General features: G+C 41.7%; 2 protein-coding genes and 1 pseudogene across 3 annotated transcripts; 2 read left to right on the top strand and 1 right to left on the bottom strand.

The window, feature by feature from the left end:
- The first annotated feature begins 2,059 nt into the window (after nucleotides 1-2,059).
- LOC125531619 (uncharacterized) lies at nucleotides 2,060-6,361 on the top strand. Its single transcript, XM_087541801.1, has 9 exons — nucleotides 2,060-2,392; nucleotides 3,489-3,656; nucleotides 3,791-3,853; nucleotides 4,000-4,677; nucleotides 4,798-4,938; nucleotides 5,291-5,525; nucleotides 5,645-5,736; nucleotides 5,846-5,944; nucleotides 6,035-6,361. The coding sequence occupies exons 1-9, from the start codon at nucleotides 2,120-2,122 to the stop codon at nucleotides 6,344-6,346; spliced, it is 2,061 nt and encodes a 686-aa protein (XP_087397927.1). The 5' UTR covers nucleotides 2,060-2,119; the 3' UTR covers nucleotides 6,347-6,361.
- Nucleotides 6,362-7,238: 877 nt separating this feature from the next.
- On the top strand, nucleotides 7,239-9,802 carry LOC125531620 (uncharacterized; the record flags this gene model as incomplete). Its single annotated transcript, XM_087541805.1, has 9 exons — nucleotides 7,239-7,379; nucleotides 7,708-7,821; nucleotides 7,948-8,222; nucleotides 8,337-8,500; nucleotides 8,559-8,706; nucleotides 8,813-8,947; nucleotides 9,059-9,157; nucleotides 9,269-9,459; nucleotides 9,589-9,802. Coding segments are annotated over 8 exons (1,263 nt in total), but the record flags the coding sequence as incomplete, so codon positions are not given.
- Nucleotides 9,803-10,496: 694 nt separating this feature from the next.
- LOC147992915 (protein FAR1-RELATED SEQUENCE 5-like) lies at nucleotides 10,497-12,977 on the bottom strand (annotated as a pseudogene). Its single transcript, XR_015615420.1, has 2 exons — nucleotides 10,773-12,977; nucleotides 10,497-10,677 (listed from the first exon to the last, which is right to left on the bottom strand). The product of XR_015615420.1 is annotated as a protein FAR1-RELATED SEQUENCE 5-like (transcript).
- Nucleotides 12,978-18,758: the final 5,781 nt, after the last annotated feature.

The raw sequence follows: 18,758 nt of genomic DNA on the forward strand, positions 1-18,758 counted from the left end.
TGCAAGTTGACCATCAACTCGCAACCAGGGGGTGTTTGTGTTTGTCGTAGCCCCTAGTTGCAAGACGACCATCGACTCTCAACTAAGGGGGGCACATGTGTGTGTGTGTGTGTTTTTTCGAGGGTCCCTAGTTGCAAGACGACCATCGACTTGCAACTAGGGGGAGTGTGTGTGTTTGTCGAGGGTCCCCAGTTCGCAACTAGGGTGTGTGTGTGTGTGTATGTGTGTCTTTTTGTCAAGGGGTCCCCAGTTGCAAGTTGACCATTGACTCGCAACTAGGGTGTGTGTGTGTGTGTGTCTCTTTTTGTCAAGGGGTCCCCAATTGCATGTCAAGCATCAACTCACACCTAGGGAGGGTGTGTGTTTGTTGAGGACCCCCAGTTGCAAGTTGACCATCGACTCGCAACTAGGGGTTGCGCGTGTTTATTGAGTTTTGTTGTGGGTCCCCAATTGCATGTAAACAACCGACTTGCAACTAAGGGGTGTGCGTGTTTGTGTGTCTTTTTTTAATCGTGGCCCCTAGTTGCAAGTTGACCATCAACTCGCAACCAGGGGGTGTTTGTGTTTGTCGTAGCCCCTAGTTGCAAGACGACCATCGACTCTCAACTAAGGGGTGCACATGTGTGTGTGTGTGTGTTTTGTCGAGGGTCCCTAGTTGCAAGACGACAATCGACTTGCAACTAGGGGGAGTGTGTGTGTTTGTCGAGGGTCCCCAGTTCGCAACTAGGGTGTGTGTGTGTGTATGTGTGTCTTTTTGTCAAGGGGTCCCCAGTTGCAAGTTGACCATTGACTCGCAACTAGGGTGTGTGTGTGTGTGTGTCTCTTTTTGTCAAGGGGTCCCTAGTTGCATGTCAAGCATCAACTCACACCTAGGGAGGGTGTGTGTTTTGTTGAGAACCCTGAGTTGCAAGTTGACCATCGACTCGCAACTAGGGTATGTGTGTTTGTTGAGAACCCCCAGTTGCAAGTTGACCATCGACTCGCAACTAGGGGGGTGTGTGTGTATGTGTGTCTTTTTGGCAAGGGGTCCCCAGTTGCAAGTTGACCATTGACTCGCAACTAGGGTGTGTGTGTGTGTCTATTTTTTTGTCAAGGGGTCCCCAGTTGCATGTCAAGCATCAACTCGCAACTAGGGAGGGTGTGTGTTTGTTGAGGACCCCCAGTTGCAAGTTGACCATCGACTCGCAACTAGGGGGGGGGGCATATGTGTGTGTTTGTTTTGTCGAGGATCCCTAGTTGCAAGACAACCATCAACTTGCAACTAGGGTGTGTGTGTGTGTTTGTCGAGGGGTCCCCATCAATTTTAATCACATGAATTTTTTATTAAAATAATATCAAAAAAATTTACATGGTACTATCTCGTGTACCATCGCCTCGCAAACTAGGATCGCAAACTAGGAAAGTGTTTGTGTTTGTCGACAGACCCCAGTTGCAAGTCGACCATCGACTCGCAACTAGGGGTGTGTGTGTGTTTTGTCATGGACTCCTAGTTTTTGCAAGACTACTTTCGAGCCGCAACTGAAGAGGAGGGGGAGCAGTTTGTTTTGTACAAGCCCAAGTTGCTAACCGAGCATCGACTTGCAGCTTTGGATTTGTCTGTGTGTGTTTGTTGAGGACCGGTTCAACCAGTTGCTTTTTCATGAGATCCACCATATTTTTTTCCCTTTTTGATCGAATAAAATTTACAATGTACTTTTTCATGAAATCAGTAACAAAAAAAGGATTTCTACATTGATTTTTAATATAATTACATTTTTATTTTTTTCTAACCCCTAGTTTTTTTTCTATGATCAATATTGTATAATAATTATTTTTTATTAACATAATTATTATACAATTTTAATCACATGAATTTTTTGTTAAAATAATATCAAATATTTTTACATGGTACTATCTCGTGTATGATTTTACACAAACAACCTTTTTTGTAGGAGCATAAAGGTCAATTTTTGAACCAAACTATATTATTATTTTTCCGGAGGGTTTTTGTGCAAGATGTCCAAAGTACACAACGGATAACACAGGTTGTGTGGCTGTGCTTCTGTCTCTTTTGGCTAGCACTGTTTGAATCGGTGGAAGAGAGAACTGGGGAGAGACGGGGGCGAGTACGTCGAAGACAATGGCCTGCGATGTCGCCGCCGACGAGCCGCCCGCCATCCCCACCGTACAGCAGCTTCGCGCGCTCGACAAGGGCCCCGCCGTCTGCACCGTCGATGAGCTCCGCGCGCCCGACAAGGCCCCCGCCGTCTGCACCGTCGAGGAGCTCCGCGCGCCCGACAAGGCCCCCGCCGTCTGCACCATCCAAGAGCTCCGCGCAGGCGACGCGCCGTCCGCCATCGGCAGGGACCCCAATCTCTGCACCGATGACACACAACACATGGCACACGCGCGAGTAAGACCAATTCCACCTCACGCTTTGTTCAACTCAGCGCCGCCATTTTTATTGTGGTTCCGCTTTGTTCAACTCTGCGCCGTGAATTGGAATGTAGAATGCGTCGGCTCGCTGGTGATTTTTGTGTAGGTCACGTTCGAATAGGTGGTTGGACAACAAGGGGGACGAGGATTTTAATTCATTGAGTGAGGATTTTTCTATTTTGACAAGAGTCTGAATCTGTTAGAGAAATTGTACACTAAGTCTGAATTTGTTAGATTCAGAGTGCCATAGCATTTCTGAACATTTTTTAGACCGTGGTTATGTGGCAGGTGGTGTGATTTTAAGTGCTTCTCCCTAGGAGGGGCTTTTTATGGTGAAAATTTTGAGTACTGGAGACACAGACTTCATTCATTTTTTCTGAATTTAAAAGTGCGTTTGTTGTACAGACTGAATTTGTTCATTCATGCACATTATAAACTACTCCCAGGAGTTTTTCTTTTGCCCCTGTGCTTTGTTGTTTGATTGATGCTCAGTGTACAGACTAAATTTTTTCATTCATGGAAGACCATGCATGCTTCTTCTATTTTCTCAGTTAGCTTCGGGTATAACAAACAGTGTCAATTTTATAGTTGAAACTAAATCAAACAAACCTAACTGGGGTGTTCTAATTGGCTGTATAATATATGCATCTTGCTAGTTTCATTCTTGTCATGGGTGTCACTGATATATTAGCTGACTAACTGTTATGTTCCCCAATTTCAGAATTAGTTATCTGCAAGCAGCAGCAATACACTTTCAGTTTATTTTTCTGTCTTGATTTTGAATGTCACTTTGCATGCATTGGAACAAATCTGCACATCGGTCTGTAGCATGTCACCACTGATACCTGTTGGAATTTGGTTACTGGATATCCATTCTAGCTTGGCTATATGTTATCCATGTAACTTATCATCCAACTGCAGGCAGAATCTCTCTTTTTTATCATGGTTGGATAATGATATTAGTGTGATGTTGCATTTTTAACATCCTCTTTTTTTTACGCGCAATGATAGTTTTTTTGTGCTCAGTTGATAGTTGACTATTTTTGTTTCAAAATTCTTGTTTATTTCTACAGGGGGATGTAAACAGAGATACCAACCGTCAAAATTCAGAGAGCAATATCGACCTTGAAGACATGGACCAAACTTTTCATGGCAATGTTTCCGAAGTTGAGGACTCTAATATTGATTTAACTGAAACAGAAGCATCAGATGGAATGTTGATTGATGGTATTAGAAATATGGTAAATCATTTTTTCACCACACAAAACTTTTTTCACGCTTTCATGCCTTTTTTTGTCATCATAAGTTCTTTTTTGTTTTAATACAATCTGTTCTATAAGAGCCTAACTTTTCTTTTTTGTTCCTTTCTATGCAGCTGCAAAAGAGTGATGTGAGGAAACAGGAGAGGAGGAATGTTTTGAAGAAGCAAAGCAGAAAGGTAAATTGTTTTTTATTTCTATTAACATCTTTCACCTACCACGCCATCGGTTTGTTTATATAGTAGCGTGTAATCATCCAAGTACTTTTTTGTTTGGTACAGCTGAGTTACAAATTTTAACTTTTTGTTCTTTGGTTAATTATCAGAGGTCAAGGACTCAGATGGGAGCAGCCCAACAATGTTTGAATAAAGGAAGAGCAAGTGCGTATAGCAGGTTTAGCATTGGGTATTTCGCCAAGATAGTTGATAGTGTTTGCAAAAGCAATTACAGAATGGAGCTTGTGAGGAACGCTCGATTCGGATACATGCTTGAAGTTGATGACTGTCATGTCCCTAGGCCATTCGCTCAGTGGATCGCCGACAATGTCAGCACGACAGATGAAGCAATTGTGCTCAGAGGCAAATATATTCCTCTCAATGCTGAAGCGGTATCTTTGGTGCTTGGAATACCAATAGGGAGTACCCCAATCAGCACACTCGACGAGGAGATTGGCAAAATAGAGTTTCTCTCCTTGTTTGGACTAACAGAAGTGCCTTCAATAAGTTTCTTCGGCAACAAGTTATTGACTGAAGAATTATCAAATGAAGAATATATTCGGTGCTTCTTGACAGTTGCCCTTGCAACATTTCTGTGCCCTACATCCAACACCAAACCTAGCACAAAGTATATGGGAGCTCTAGTGGATGTATCAAATCTCAGAAACCTCAACCGGTGCAGCTTTGTGCATGATTGGGGCATGTGTTATGTAAAGAAGTATCAGAAAGATAAGAAAAAGGAGAAACGGATAACAACAACATTGGGTGGCTGCATATACCACCTGGCAGTAAGTCCTCTTTTCGTTTCTTTTTTAATGCATTGTTTGGTTAATTGGTTAAACAACATCATTGTTATTTTTTCATTCTTTCAACATAATCAAGAGTGCTTCTACTTGTTCTTTATTTAGGTTTGTTGTCTAGACTTCAACAATTTTGGAGCTATATCCATACCCACAGTAATGCCAAGGATTTGCTTCTGGAAAGGTCAAACTGTGAAACACTTCAGCGACATGCTTATTGGCAAAGATGGACTATACGAAGCTCTGGAAGTAAGATCCATTTTTTCCTAAGTGATATGAGACCCTTATAACTCTCTGTTTTTGTGCTCACCTTTTTTTTTCTTACATCGTTCCACAACTAGGACCATTTTTCTTCCTTTTCCCTTTTTTAATCAGATAAAACATGAGGTGGAAACATGCTACGCAGAGAAAGATGCTGCATGGGCCAGTACTGCAAAAATTTCAAACATAAGAAAAGCTATTGAAAGGGTTTTAGGGAACTCTTTTCCAGATAATGTAAAATATGAAATACCTTTTTGGACACAGTAGCATGCACCATCAAGCAAACTAATTTTTCCCTCTTTTTCTTATTTGAGTTTTTTGTCCAATAATTTTTTTTCAGGTCAAGGAAGATATTTTTCTTAATTTCCAGGAGCGCATGAAGGATGAGAACTTGAGAACATGTTTGATAGCAAAGCAAGTGTTGCTTGATACACTGCACATCATCTCCTCTTCATTGAGTGGCTCAGAAGAAACTATCAAGTTGTCAAGCCAGAATATGCACATGCAAACCAACGAAGGAATTTTGTCTGGTAGCACTGTCCGACTTGATTCTAATGGGACCGAAATAAATAGTGGTTCGTTCTCATAACTAGTTTTTCTCATTCAATGAACAAAGTTTCTTTTTGTGTGCCCTATTCAACCTTTTCTTTTTAAATCATTTTTTGTGTTAAAATAATTATTTATGTGCTCTCAGATCATAGTCAGACAAAGAAGAGAACAAAAAGAACATCACAGGAGTCCACAACCTCAGCAGTTCAGAAAGTAGTGGTCCAAGACAAAATCAAGGTTTTTGTTATTTTGTGGCCCATTAACAACTGTTTTTTTCTCTGGTTTTCTTATGTGGTTTTTACACTCTTTTTTCTTGTGTTAATCCACTGTTTCACCAACCCGGCAGGAAATTTTCCATGGAGTTGAGAATGGAGAAGGATTTTCAACACCGATAGCACTGTCAAATCATGTCGAACGCAATAAAGTTGTTGAGCCAGCTGCAGAGGTCATTTGACATTTTATGAATTTATTTATTTGTTCCGCTTTTTTTGTTAACTAACAGCTTTTGCACACCCAATGGCCTTTTTTTGAACAGATGTCAACTATTGAAATTGTTGGAGCACCCATCCACAATCCAGAGGTGAAAACAACGCAAGCAAAGATACATGAACCCACTCAGGAACAAGATATTAGTGAAAACAATGGACCAGAAAAGAGTTCGAGCCTGAGTTACATGTTAGCAGCTAATCTTGCAAGTGTATTGGATACTACAGCCCGAGAAATCCATTCAAGGCAGGAATACAATGAACACGTAGCACCATCTTTCTCAGGTTTTCAAGATAATGTTTTTCATACAGAGGTACACACTTTTATTTTTATACCAAAAGCACTCCCCCATTTTTTGTGAACAAGTCCTTTTTTATTATATACAGAGCTGACTTGAGCTTTCTTTTTTCAACATAGCAAACTCTTCACAATACTTCTACAGATCATCTTGAGGGCAAGCAAGGGAACACACCTACATTGGGTCAGGAAGAAGGAAACATCCACAAAGGTCCATTTATTTTTCTGTTTGCAAAACTTTCAACCATGCCCATGCCAACTACAGTGATTTTTTACACATTTTTGTTTCTTTTCCTAAACAATCAAATCAATATGAATTTCAGGTAGAGACCACAAGGAGGAGGAGAAGGAACTGGACATAGATATAAACTTACCACCAACAAGTAGTACTTGTCTTTTCCTTTTTAACATATATAAATTTTGTTAAGATTTCCCCAGTGACACATCAAGCTTCCACCACATTATGATTTTTTTCTCCGTCACAGATAATAACCCGGGAATGCCCGATTTAAAAGGGAAAAGTCCACAGGACTTTTTGCATCCCTTGGACATCACAAGGAGGAAATACTTCTTTGAGGATGATAGCATACCAACGTGTAGGATTCTTGAAGATGTTGATGACTGCGGGAATGAAATATTAGAGCCAGACTTGTGGTGACCAATATGGATGGATACCAAAACATACAATGCCAAGATCGAGGTTTTGTTTTCTTTTGTCCATTCTCAAATCATTTTTTTTCATTGTTAGTTTTTTTATTTAGTTGCGCTACATAATCACCCATTCAAAGTTTTCTCTATTTGGCAGAATGCTAAAAGAAGAACAGAAGGAAACACAATCATCGAAGGAGTCAAGGGATACTGCTCACAGGTGTATCTTGTTTTTATGCACAAGCTTATTACAAAACAATACATTTTTGACCTAGAATTATGTTTATCAGTACAGTAAGAATTAACAATTTACCTTTCTGGTTTTTGTCAAGGATGACGAAACACTGCAAGGGAATTTCTCTGTACAGTGTGCACAGGGAGAGCCGGTATCAAGAGATTTATGCAAGTCAAGAGACTTTCTCCAAGGAATTGATGGCATTATTGACCTGGTATGTATTTGGTTTTATTTCAGTCAAATCATTTTTTTTCATGTAATTGTTTGATACAAAGCAACTGACATTTTTAATTTTATTTTGCCAACACACCAAAACAGACATCTCCTGTTGCACACACGACGACCACTTGGGACAATGCAAAAACTTGTTACTCACCAATGGATTTCTCCAACATTGCTGCCCCTGAAAGTTCATCACAACAGCACAAGAAGGTGCTCCATAGTACTGTTTTGACTACTATTTTTTTTACTACTGTTTACAGTTTTTGCTTTTTTTATACGCTAGTGTTTTGACACTGTTCTTAATCTTTTGTCACTCACAGTTTTACTCCAAAGCTGCAATAATTGGGAAGAGGTTGTTTCAAGATAACTACAATGAATATGCTGAACAGTACGACACTAGAGAGCAACCAATTCCAATCACCGATGGGCTAGCGGTAAAACATCCAACCAAACCTTTTTTTGTGTCTTTTTTCAGTTCTCTGTGTTTTTAAAAGGAAATTTTCTGCATGTCGCACTAACTAACCATAATTTTTCTTTCACTCAATTTTTCATGTTTGCAGTTGTCTCCAGAGGTTAAAATTCTTGGAGAAAGGGTGTTTGGTGAATCATGCAGTAATATGGTAAACACATCAGACAAGCTATACAATACCAAGATCACCTTAGGTGACTCAAGTTCTTCAAGAAGTAAAGAGAATTTGCCTCCAAAAAGGGTCATAAATCCAAGCAAGTTCCTATGCTCGCTCTATGACTACATTGACAGAGGGCCACTTATGCAACATGAGGTTGATTTACACAAAAAAATTCTGCTTCTAAGCAAAGTTGAACCACATAGGAGGTTTTTGTGCTCTCTCTTTTTCTCTCATTTTTTATTTTTTGTGTCTCACACTAAGCAAAGCGAAATTTATGTGTCTCACGTTTATGTTTTTCTTTTTTTTGTGTCACTTTGCAGTAAGTGGGTTGTGATCATTGATAGAACAATGGTATCACTAGGACAGCTAGGCGACTCTTTCGATGCAAATGGTCATGTAGAAGCCTACGTTATCAATGTCTTCTGCCGCATACTATTCAGAAATAACCACCCAAGACAGTCAAAGAAGCATTACTTCTTCAGCAGTCTCTGTGAGTAGAAAGGCTAATGAAGACAAACACTACCCTAGCTTAGTACACTCAGCACTTACATCTAATGGCTTTTTTCTGTTTTTCAAGGAGTACTTTCTTGAGAAGTGGGGAAACGAGGGAGCAAGGTTGGCTATGAGGAATAGAGCACTTATTACCTTTGATGGAGCAGGAAAAGCTCTCGCCCTACATGAAAGCGACCGTCTATGTATTCCCCCTCACCATCCCCTTTTTTGTTTTATGCTTTTCTGTGCATTACATGTGTTCAATTGCTTTTCATTTTTCTTACAAACTGTCACTAAAAATGCAGCTCTTCTTCCCATCAATTCATAGGGAGCACTGGTTTTTGTTTGTCGTTGATATTGTTGCAAGAAAGTTTATTTTTCTTGATTCAGTATACGAAGGGAACTTGCCCTACCACATGCAGATAAGAGATATGATGGTGATGACAACTTTTCTCTCTTTTTCCATTTTTTTAAATGACAAAAGAGGTGAGCGAGAGTAACAACTAATCGTTTTCTTGTGTTTTTCTTAACAATTTTCATTTTTTGCAGGTAATTTTTTTATCAAAACTTGGGAAGAGTCGAATCAGAGAAGAATTGGGTTAAGGAATTATGATATAGTTTACCCAAATATGCCAAAGCAAATTGGAAGGTAAAACAATCTGTACGAAGAAAACTCGCCATACTAACATACCTACTTTTTTCGTCCTCTTAATATCACCAGTTTTAAATTCTCTTTCTTTTTTTGTCTGTAACCAAACAGAGATGCTTGCGGGATTTTTGCTTTGAAGTGGATGCAAACATGGGCCTCAAGGAACCCCATGCAAAGAGTTTTTAAGATGAGTGATGTCGCGGATGCGAGAGTAAGACTCGCTGTCGACATTCTATTCAGCACATACAACACCAACGAAGAAGCCAAAAGACTTGTCAAGAATTTCAAATGGCGCTAATTGGGTACTTTTCTGTTTTCTTGTTATACTTAAGCATACACTACTTTCATATACAGCCACAGATCACTTAAAAAGAAGGCAATGATTTTTTCCTGGTGCTACTGATAGATTGTCTCTCTTTTTATGTCAACAGGCGAAAACACAACCAAGTTCAATGCAACCAGAAACGAGTAACCAAACTGTCCTCAAGAGACGACCAAATGAAGAGCCAACTACATAGGATTTTTTTTAGATTCTTCTTTCTATTTGTTTGTTCTAGCAAGCCTACTACAAATACTTTGGAAAGGGCAATACTCCTTGTCTGTGTAAACAATATGTGCTACCGTCCATGCAATATATTCTGGTCACAAAAAAGAGTTCTCTTTGCTTCCCAAAGCAATTTTCGTTTTACTCTCACTTTATTTGTCCTTTTCTTGTTTTCCCGGGGGCACCATTTTTATGTGTTAAACCAATACAATTCTTCAATGTGTTTTCTGTCCAACTAGTTTCTGTCATCTACATCAACAAAAGGAATGAAGGAAGGGATGCAGGTAATCGGTAGGTGTTGCTTCAATTCATATAGTTTTTTTTCTCATTGCTTCTTCTCAGTTTTACTACTTATAGAAGTCAACTTCATGTTATTTTTGCAGAGAGACACACCACAAGGATTCTTTTTGTTTTTTGCTTATCACAAGGTGAAAGTTTCTGCATCCACCCATTCTACTAGTTACACTCTCTCATTTTTTCACTCTATAATTGTCACTCTCTGAATGTTTGCACTCTCTGGCGGTTGTGCCAGGCTATGTACCCTGTGATATAAATTTTTTATTTATAAATGTTCAACATTTTTTATATTTTTTTACCGTACATTTTTTCTTTCTTCCCCCCTGCACCTGCCATTTTTCTGAATTTTTTTCCTCGTGAATGCAGTGGAAAATACAAAGGAAACAAAGGAGAAGAAATCAGCACCGGAATTGTTTAGTAGAGCAACTGCAAATACACACTAGAAAATCCAAAGGAGTAATAGGAGAAGCAATTTTCCTATCTTTTCACCTTGGCCATCATAATTTTCCAGGTAACACATGGTCTAATTTTATTACAACAAAGTTATAATGTGTTTTTCAAATTTGTGTTGTCCATGTCGTCTTTTTTCACTAGAGCATCCCTCCCACTTCCACGCTAGGCGCCTTCTTTCGCTGACGTTTAGCACCACTTTCTTTCTCAACATCGACACTAGGACCACCTGTTACACAGGGAAACATTTTTTTTCTATTTGTTGTCAGGCGCACACACATGGGGAAATTAATTAATGAATTAATGAAACCAAGAACAACAAACCTGTAGTTTTTTTGCTTGCTGCTTTCGCCTTTGGCTTCTGGAACCTGGACTTGGGAATGTGCAGGTTCTCACAAGTAGCTATAGTGTGTTCCCCGCTGTTACAGTGGCTGCAACATCCATGATTTTTTGCAAGCAACTTCTCTCTGACTGTGCGGTATCGGCCACGTGGACGTCCTTTAGAAGCTGCAACATCTGGGTCTTGTAAGGTATCGTAACCATCAGGATGAGGTACTTGTATCTCAGGGACTTCTTGTTGAACTATCCCTTTTGCCTGGAGCTCTCTCAACTCATCTGCTCTAGTCATCTCTTCAAGCCCAACAAATATTTTTTCACCCTCTCTGACCACAAACAAGTACTTCTCGTTCGTTCGTGCACCATCGGAAGCCATTTCATTCAGCATTTTGGAGAGAAGTGTGTACCTCATATGTCGACTTCCTTCAGTCAGCTCCATTGGTATATTAAACTGTTTGTGCCTCACATACTTCCTGTCCTTTGGTTTCCACCTTTCCAGATAATACTTCTCTGGTAGCTCAGATATGTTCAACTGTTAAAGGACTCTTAGTATGTGTGCACAAACAATTCCGTCCTTTTGGAACTTCCCACAGATGCAAGCAAAATCTCCATGGTTGATGTTTGCAAGCACTAGATAGCGGCGCGTCCTGAAATCCTTCTCAGCAAGCATCCTTGACCTGTAAACTTCATATCTTGAGCCATTTTCGATGACATCCACATGGAGGTTAGCAGCAAACTTCATTTGCTTCTGAAACAAGTAAAAGATTTGCCGGTTGTACATCCGCGCAGCCTGTACCTCAAGTTCATTGTGCACCCAAAACGTTGGTTGTGTCGTCCTAGTCTTGGAGTCTTGCTCCCTCTCCATGTCTTCTATCCGTTCTGAGATTCTTTGGTATTCTGTCATGAAGCTCATCACATTGTAAGTTGACGCTACATTGTCCTTGAAGATGGCGTTCATGCCTTCACTACGAGAGGTGGAGTGAATCAATGGAAGAAAATCCGTCTTGAAGTAGACAGGGACCCATCTTCTCCTTTCCTTCCACATTATCTTGAAATATTTGACGCTCCCAATATCATACTTCTCAACCATCTCTTGCCATAGCTTCTCAAATTCCACAACTGTGAGGGAGTTGTGCACAATGTCAGTGAAGTCTGCATGGAGATCACCTTTACTCACAAAAGTCCTGCAACACTTCTCTTCTGCCTTTTTCTTGACATGAAACAAACAGTTCCTATGTTTGGACTGGTTGAACACAGCAGGCACAGCCTCTTTCATTGATGCATCTTGGTCTGTGATGACCGTCGCGGGTTGCTTGCCACCCATACAGTCAAGGAATGTGTGAAACAACCATTCAAAAGTGTCAATCGTCTCATCTTGAATGATGGAACATGCAAACAAGCAATTCTGCCCATGTCCAGAAACACCAACGAAGGGAGCAAAGGGAAGATTGTATTTGTTGGTCTTGTAAGTTGTGTCAAAGCTTATGCTGTCACCGTACAGATAGTACATTTTCCTTGAATATCCGTCTGCCCAAAAAATGCATAGGACCTTGCTTGGGTTCTTCGGATCAACCTTGAACTTGTAAAAGTATCTTGAATCATCCGCTTGTCTGCCCCTAAAGTAGTCCAGAAGTTGCATCATGTCATTGCCACTATTCTCCTTTCTCATGGATGCTCTCACATTACTAACAAACTTTTTTGTGTAAGGTAGTGGGCCTTGTCGTAAATATTCAAGAATGGCCATGATTTTTCTTGTGGGCATCTTCACAGATTTGAATGTACGAACAAACAACTTTTCTTCCTCTGTCATATGTTTGTGGGATCTCAAATACTTGGTCTCTTCCGGCGGACTCAACTCGTGGTTGTGCTCGAGATTCATATCTGTGATGAACCACCTGTCGTTCCTCTTTGAGACAACTAATTTAGCTTGGCAACCTGTTATGTCAATAGCATTCCTCCTCCTTTCCTTGTCTTCTCTGGTGGTACCCTGCCAGTTTTCTCTTGCCGTTTTTCTTGCCTTTTTTCCTTTGGGCCTCTTTTTGCTCCTCATCAAGTACCTTTCCCGCCCTGTTGCATCTGAAGATGCACCGAGACTCACCGCCTCCTGGGATAGTTTGCCCACGGTAGTTTGATGCTTTTCTCACAGCAAATCCACTGATGGAAGAATATTGGTTGTAAAATGCTAGGGCTGCATTCGACGTGTCAAATACCATGCCCATCTGTGGCACATGTAGGCTTCTGACCTGTTGGCTTGAAGTCTGTTCTGCAGCAATACCATCTTCCTCAAGAAAGTTGTCTATGTCATCTGGGGTCAGTCTCACATGATCATTGTCCATTGCTGCATTTTCAGTCTGCTGAATCTCATCCTCAACAACAACTACATCAGCGCATTCTTCAGAGACCGCAAGCACATTATCGAAAGCAGTTGTTTCATCGTTCGACTCATCACTCAGCGGATCATCATCAATGACATTGTCATTGTCACACATCCCAAGAGCTTCCATAAATTCTGCACCAGGAGTTGGGACAGTATCTTTCCATGTCAAAGCTTTCACAGATGGTGTAGGATGATAGGCATCAGACAAGCAGTTGTCCCAGTTTGAATTCTCATTGTCTTCAAATATGTTGTTTGATGTAGGATCCCCCATCTCAGTTTGTTGGTTCAAGTCTGAGTTTCGCCCAGTTATCATGAACGTCTCGTTCTGCACATGTTTTGCACATAAACAGAGAGACAACTAGTTTAACAAGATGCATGTTTTTTTTCTATTGCACAATGATTTAAAAAAACTAACATATTTGTTCATGTGTGTTCTTTTCAAGGTTGCTGGTCATACCTCAGCACCAACAGGATAGCAGCTTGTGTGGGGTGATCCCAAATAAGCAGCCTGCACAATAATATCACAGATAAGCCATTCTTTAACCTCCTTCCTTTTATATCAAGCACAAAACATATTTTACCTCACAATCAGCAGCGAGCAACATTTCTGTATATGACATGTTCATGCCTAATCCTTGACTTAACCCTCCTGCCTGCATTACATTAAACAACTTTTTCATTTTTTATATTTTGGATACAGTTCATATCTACAGACTAACAGAGAGAAACAATACATTTTGTATTTTTTTTCAAATGATTTAATGATTCTTCTTCTTTGTGAACAGGGGGGTGTACTTACTGGGGGCTGATGTTGCGGCCAAAAATTAGCAACAGACTGGCCAACGGGAGCATTTGTTGAGGTAGCACCAGAAGGTAGCCCCTGCATTACATTGAACAGCTTTTATATTTTTTATATTTTGGATATAGTTCATCTCTACAGAATAACGGAGAGAAACATTACATTTTTAACTGATTTTCATTCTTGTGAAATGGGTGCACTTACAGGGGGCTGATGCTGCTGCGCAAAATTACCAACAGACTGGCCGACCAGAGCATTTGTTGAGGTAGCACGAAAAGTCATCCCCTGCATACATAGTTAACGAAACATAATATCTGAGTTCTGAGTTCTGACACACAACATCAAACAATTATAGTAAGCATTTTTGTACAATTTTTTGGTCAGGGGGCAAGGATGCCCATGAACCTGGGGAAGAAATGAGTAGGGATAAAACATCGGCACAAAACTTGCTCTATTGTTTTGCATTCCAAATAGACTGGGATCAAACAATGCTCCAGGATATTGGGATTGTCCAAGCTGCAAATATAAATACATTTTTTTGTAAGCACCTATTTTTTGATCCACCTCTTTTTTCCTGGTTCATATGAATTTCATAAACATGAGGTAAAACATAGTTAAAACACTTGCCTGTGTACCAATGGTGTCTTCTGCAAAGTTATATTGATGACCTGCAGTCATTTTTTTCTTGTTAGTTAGTCACCATCACACATATGTTTGTATACGAAATTGGTACTTGTTCTTTTTTCAGTTCAAGAAACAAAATGGTACTCTGTTTTTCCAAACGAAATAACTTCATGAAACACTGTATGCACATGCAGAACCTGAATGTAAATGCATAAAGGAAGATTTGCTGTCCAGTTCTTTAATTTCTTTCGGTCTTTTCTTTGGGTTATCTGAAATCTAAGCACATCTACGCACTTGCACACACTGGATCTAGCTGATCCTACAAGCCTGATGACACAATTATTGCTATGCACTGATCTACATGCCTGTTATCTTCTTTTCTGTCAGCAGATCAATCAATCTTTTTTCTTGTTCCATGAAGACTGGAACAAGCAACCAACACGCTGATCTTTTCGGTGGTGTTTTCAGAAGAAGGAAATCAGGGAAGAAGTAACTAACCATGGGAAGAGGTACCACCGCCTGACATTCTTGTCCCCTGCTGCATCTTGCTCTGTTCCTTTTCTTCAGATCTCCATTTTTGCATGTTCTTCATCCAGCCATGGCGGCTGTGGTAGGGGAACGGGGGAGGAAGGGGATGGAATGGATGGAGGCGAGGGACTAGAGGTAAGGGTTATCGGGGAGGGGTGGGGCGAGGGACCTGGGGGGTGGGGGTGGCAGGATAGCTGTGATCATCAGCTGGCAAAAGAATGTCCACTTTTTTGACTACTTTTTTTGACAAGCTTGTCTGTCAAGAAAAGTACCCCTGGCCCAGACATGGACTGGCACAAGGCCTACAAACAAACAACTAAGCCCACAAACAAACAAACAACCAGGCCCAGGAAAGAGGGGAATGGGGGAGGGGGGTGCGGGAGGTTCACGGGTGCGGCCCAGCCTTTGGAAGCGAGAAACAAGATAACCAGGCCCGAAGCGGGGGAAGTGCGGGACAAACAATTGTCGAGAGACAAACAGATCGATCAGGAGGAATACAAACAGGCTGACATCATCTTAGATGTGACATAATTATGTCACATCTAGATGCGTCCTAGACAGACGACTAATTCACATCTAGATGTTTTTTAAGGATGTCACATCTAACTGTTTTTTATTCAACGCAGGTACAACGATCGCAATGCTCGCTCGCAGCGCTCGCATGTTTGCGGGGTGAGCTTTTTTTTGGCCCATGTTTGCGGGGTGTATATTTTTTGTTTTTGGGCCGCGCCTGTTTTGCGGTCTTTCTTTTTTTGTTTGTTTTGAGCCGTGTTTGCTGGGTGTACATTTTTTTGTTTTTGGGCCGCGCCTGTTTTGCGGGCTTTCTTTTTTTGGGGCAGCGATTATTGCGGGCTATCTTTTTTTTCCGCATCTGTTGCTGGTCGTTAGTTTTCATTTTTGTGCCACTTTTTGTTTTCATTTTTGGAACTTTTTTTCGTACAACACATGGGACATTTATAGATACCTATTTTAATATATTTTTTTGTTTTTCAATTTTTTTATGGATACATAAAATGCCAGATATGGTTGCTACAAGCTTGAACATCGTCAAAAAAGGGATGTCTAGGCTTCGTCTAGTCAATGGGTCCCCAGTTGCATGTCAAGCATCGACTCGCAACTAGGTTGTGTGTCTGTATTTGTTTTTTTGTGGCCCCCAGTTGCAAGTTCACCATCAACTCGCAACTAGGGGATGTATGTATGTGTGTCGAGGGTCCCCAATTGCATGTCCATAACCGACTTGCGACTAGAGTGTGTGCGCGCGTGTGTGTGTTTTATTCGTGGCCCCCAGTTGCAAGTTACCACCAACTCGCAACTAGGGGATGTGTGTGTGTGTGCCATTTTGTCAAGGGGTCAAGGGGTCCCGAGTTGCATGTCAAGCATTGACTTGCAACTGGGGGGATGTGTGTGTTTGTTGACGACCCCTAGTTGCAAGTTGACCATCGACTCGCAACTAGGGTGTGTGTGTGTGTATGTGTTTTGTCGTCGGTCCCCAGTTGCATGTCGATAATCGACTTGCAACTAGGGTGTGTGTGTTTGTTGAGGACCCCCGGTTGCAAGTTGACCATCAACTCGCAACTAGGGGGTGTGTTTGTCTATATGTGTGTTTTATTTGTGGCCCCCCAGTTGCAAGTTGACCATCAACTCGCAACTAGGGGATGTGTGTGTGTGTCTCGAGGGTCCCCAATTGCATGTCGATAACTGACTTGTAATGTGTGTGTGTGTGTGTGTGTGTGTTTGTCATTTCGTCAAGGGGTCCCCAGTTGCATCTCAAGCATCGACTCGCAACTAAGGGAGATGTGTGTGTTTGTTTGACGACCCCTAGTTGCAAGTTAACCATTGACTCGCAACTAGAGAGGGTATGTGTGTGTGTTTTGTCGTGTGTCCCCAGTTGCATGTTGATAACCGACTCACAATTAGGGTGTGTGTGTGTGTGTGTGTTTGTTGAGGACCCCCGAGTTGCAAGTTGACCATCAACTCGCAACTAGGGGGTGTGTTTGTCTATATGTGTGTTTTATTTGTTGCCCCCAGTTGCAAGTTGACCATCAACTCGCAACTAGGGGATGTGTGTGTGTGTGTCATTTTGTCAAGGGGCCCCGAGTTGCATGTCAAGCATCGACTCGCAACCGGGGGGGATGTGTGTGTTTGTTGATGACCCCTAGTTGCAAGTTGACCATCGACTCGCAACTAAGGGTGTGTGTGTTTTGTCGTGGGTCCCCGGTTGCATGTCGATAATCGACTCGCAACTAGGGCGTGTGTGTTTGTTGAGGACCCCCAGTTGCAAGTTAACCATCAACTCGCAACTAAGGGGTGTGTCTGTCTATATGTGTGTTTTATTTGTGGCCCCCCAGTTGCAAGTTGACCATCAACTTGCAACTAGGGGATGTGTGTGTGTGTGTCTCGACGGTCCCCAATTGCGTGTCGATAACTGACTTGCAACTAGAGTGTGTGTGTGTGTGTGTGTGTTTGTCATTTTGTCAACGGGTCCCCAATTGCATGTCAAGTATCGACTCGCATTGTTTGATAATCGACTCGCAACTAGGGTGTGTGTGTTTGTTGAGGACCCACAGTTGCAAGTTGACCATCGAATCGCAACTAGGGGTTGCGCGTGTTTATTGAGTTTTGTTGTGGGTCCCCGATTGCATGTCAACAACCGACTTGCAACTAAGGGGTGTGCGTGTTTGTGTGTCTTTTTTTAATCGTGGCCCCTAGTTGCAAGTTGACCATGAACTCGCAACCAGGGGGTGTTTGTGTTTGTCGTAGCCCCTAGTTGCAAGACGACCATCGACTCTCAACTAAGGGGTGCACATGTGTGTGTGTGTGTGTTTTGTCTAGGGTCCCTAGTTGTAAGACGACAATCGACTTGCAACTAGGGGCAGTGTGTGTGTTTGTCGAGGGTCCCGAGTTCGCAACTAGGGTGTGTGTGTGTGTATGTGTGTCTTTTTGTCAAGGGGTCCCCAGTTGCAAGTTGACCATTGACTCGCAACTAGGGTGTGTGTGTGTGTGTGTGTCTCTTTTTGTCAAGGGGTCCCCAGTTGCATGTCAAGCATCAACTCACACCTAGGGAGGGTGTGTGTTTTGTTGAGAACCCTGAGTTGCAAGTTGACCATCGACTCACAACTAGGGTACGTGTGTTTGTTGAGAACCCCCAGTTGCAAGTTGACCATTGACTCGCAACTAGGGGTGTGTGTGTGTGTATGTGTGTCTTTTTGGCAAGGGGTCCCCAGTTGCAAGTTGACCATTGACTCGCAACTAGGGTGTGTGTGTGTGTGTCTATTTTTTTGTCAAGGGATCCCCAGTTGCATGTCAAGCATCAACTCGCAACTAGGGAGGGTGTGTGTTTGTTGACGACCCCCAGTTGCAAGTTGACCATCGACAAGCAACTAGGGGGGGGGCACATGTGTGTGTTTGTTTTGTCGAGGATCCCTAGTTGCAAGACAACCATCAACTTGCAACTAGGGTGTGTGTGTGTTTGTCGAGGGGTCCCCATCAATTTTAATCACATGAATTTTTTATTAAAATAATATCAAAAAAATTTACATGGTACTATCTCGTGTACCATCGACTCGCAAACTAGGATCGCAAACTAGGAAAGTGTTTGTGTTTGTCGACAGACCCTAGTTGCAAGCCGACCATCGACTCGCAACTA

Source organism: Triticum urartu, chromosome 1A (assembly GCF_056163025.1).
Source record: "Triticum urartu cultivar PI428250 chromosome 1A, HENAU_Tu73, whole genome shotgun sequence".
NCBI classification, from domain to species: Eukaryota; Viridiplantae; Streptophyta; class Magnoliopsida; order Poales; family Poaceae; genus Triticum; species Triticum urartu.

Excerpts from the sequence above, each read along its gene's own strand:
- LOC125531619 (XM_087541801.1), top strand. The coding sequence starts at position 2,120 with ATGGCCTGCGATGTCGCCGCCGACGAGCCGCCCGCCATCCCCACCGTA. Across the intron at positions 4,678-4,797 it reads GCTGCATATACCACCTGGCA|GTTTGTTGTCTAGACTTCAA; the intron begins GTAAGTCCTCTT and ends TTCTTTATTTAG. Across the intron at positions 4,939-5,290 it reads GACTATACGAAGCTCTGGAA|GTCAAGGAAGATATTTTTCT; the intron begins GTAAGATCCATT and ends ATTTTTTTTCAG.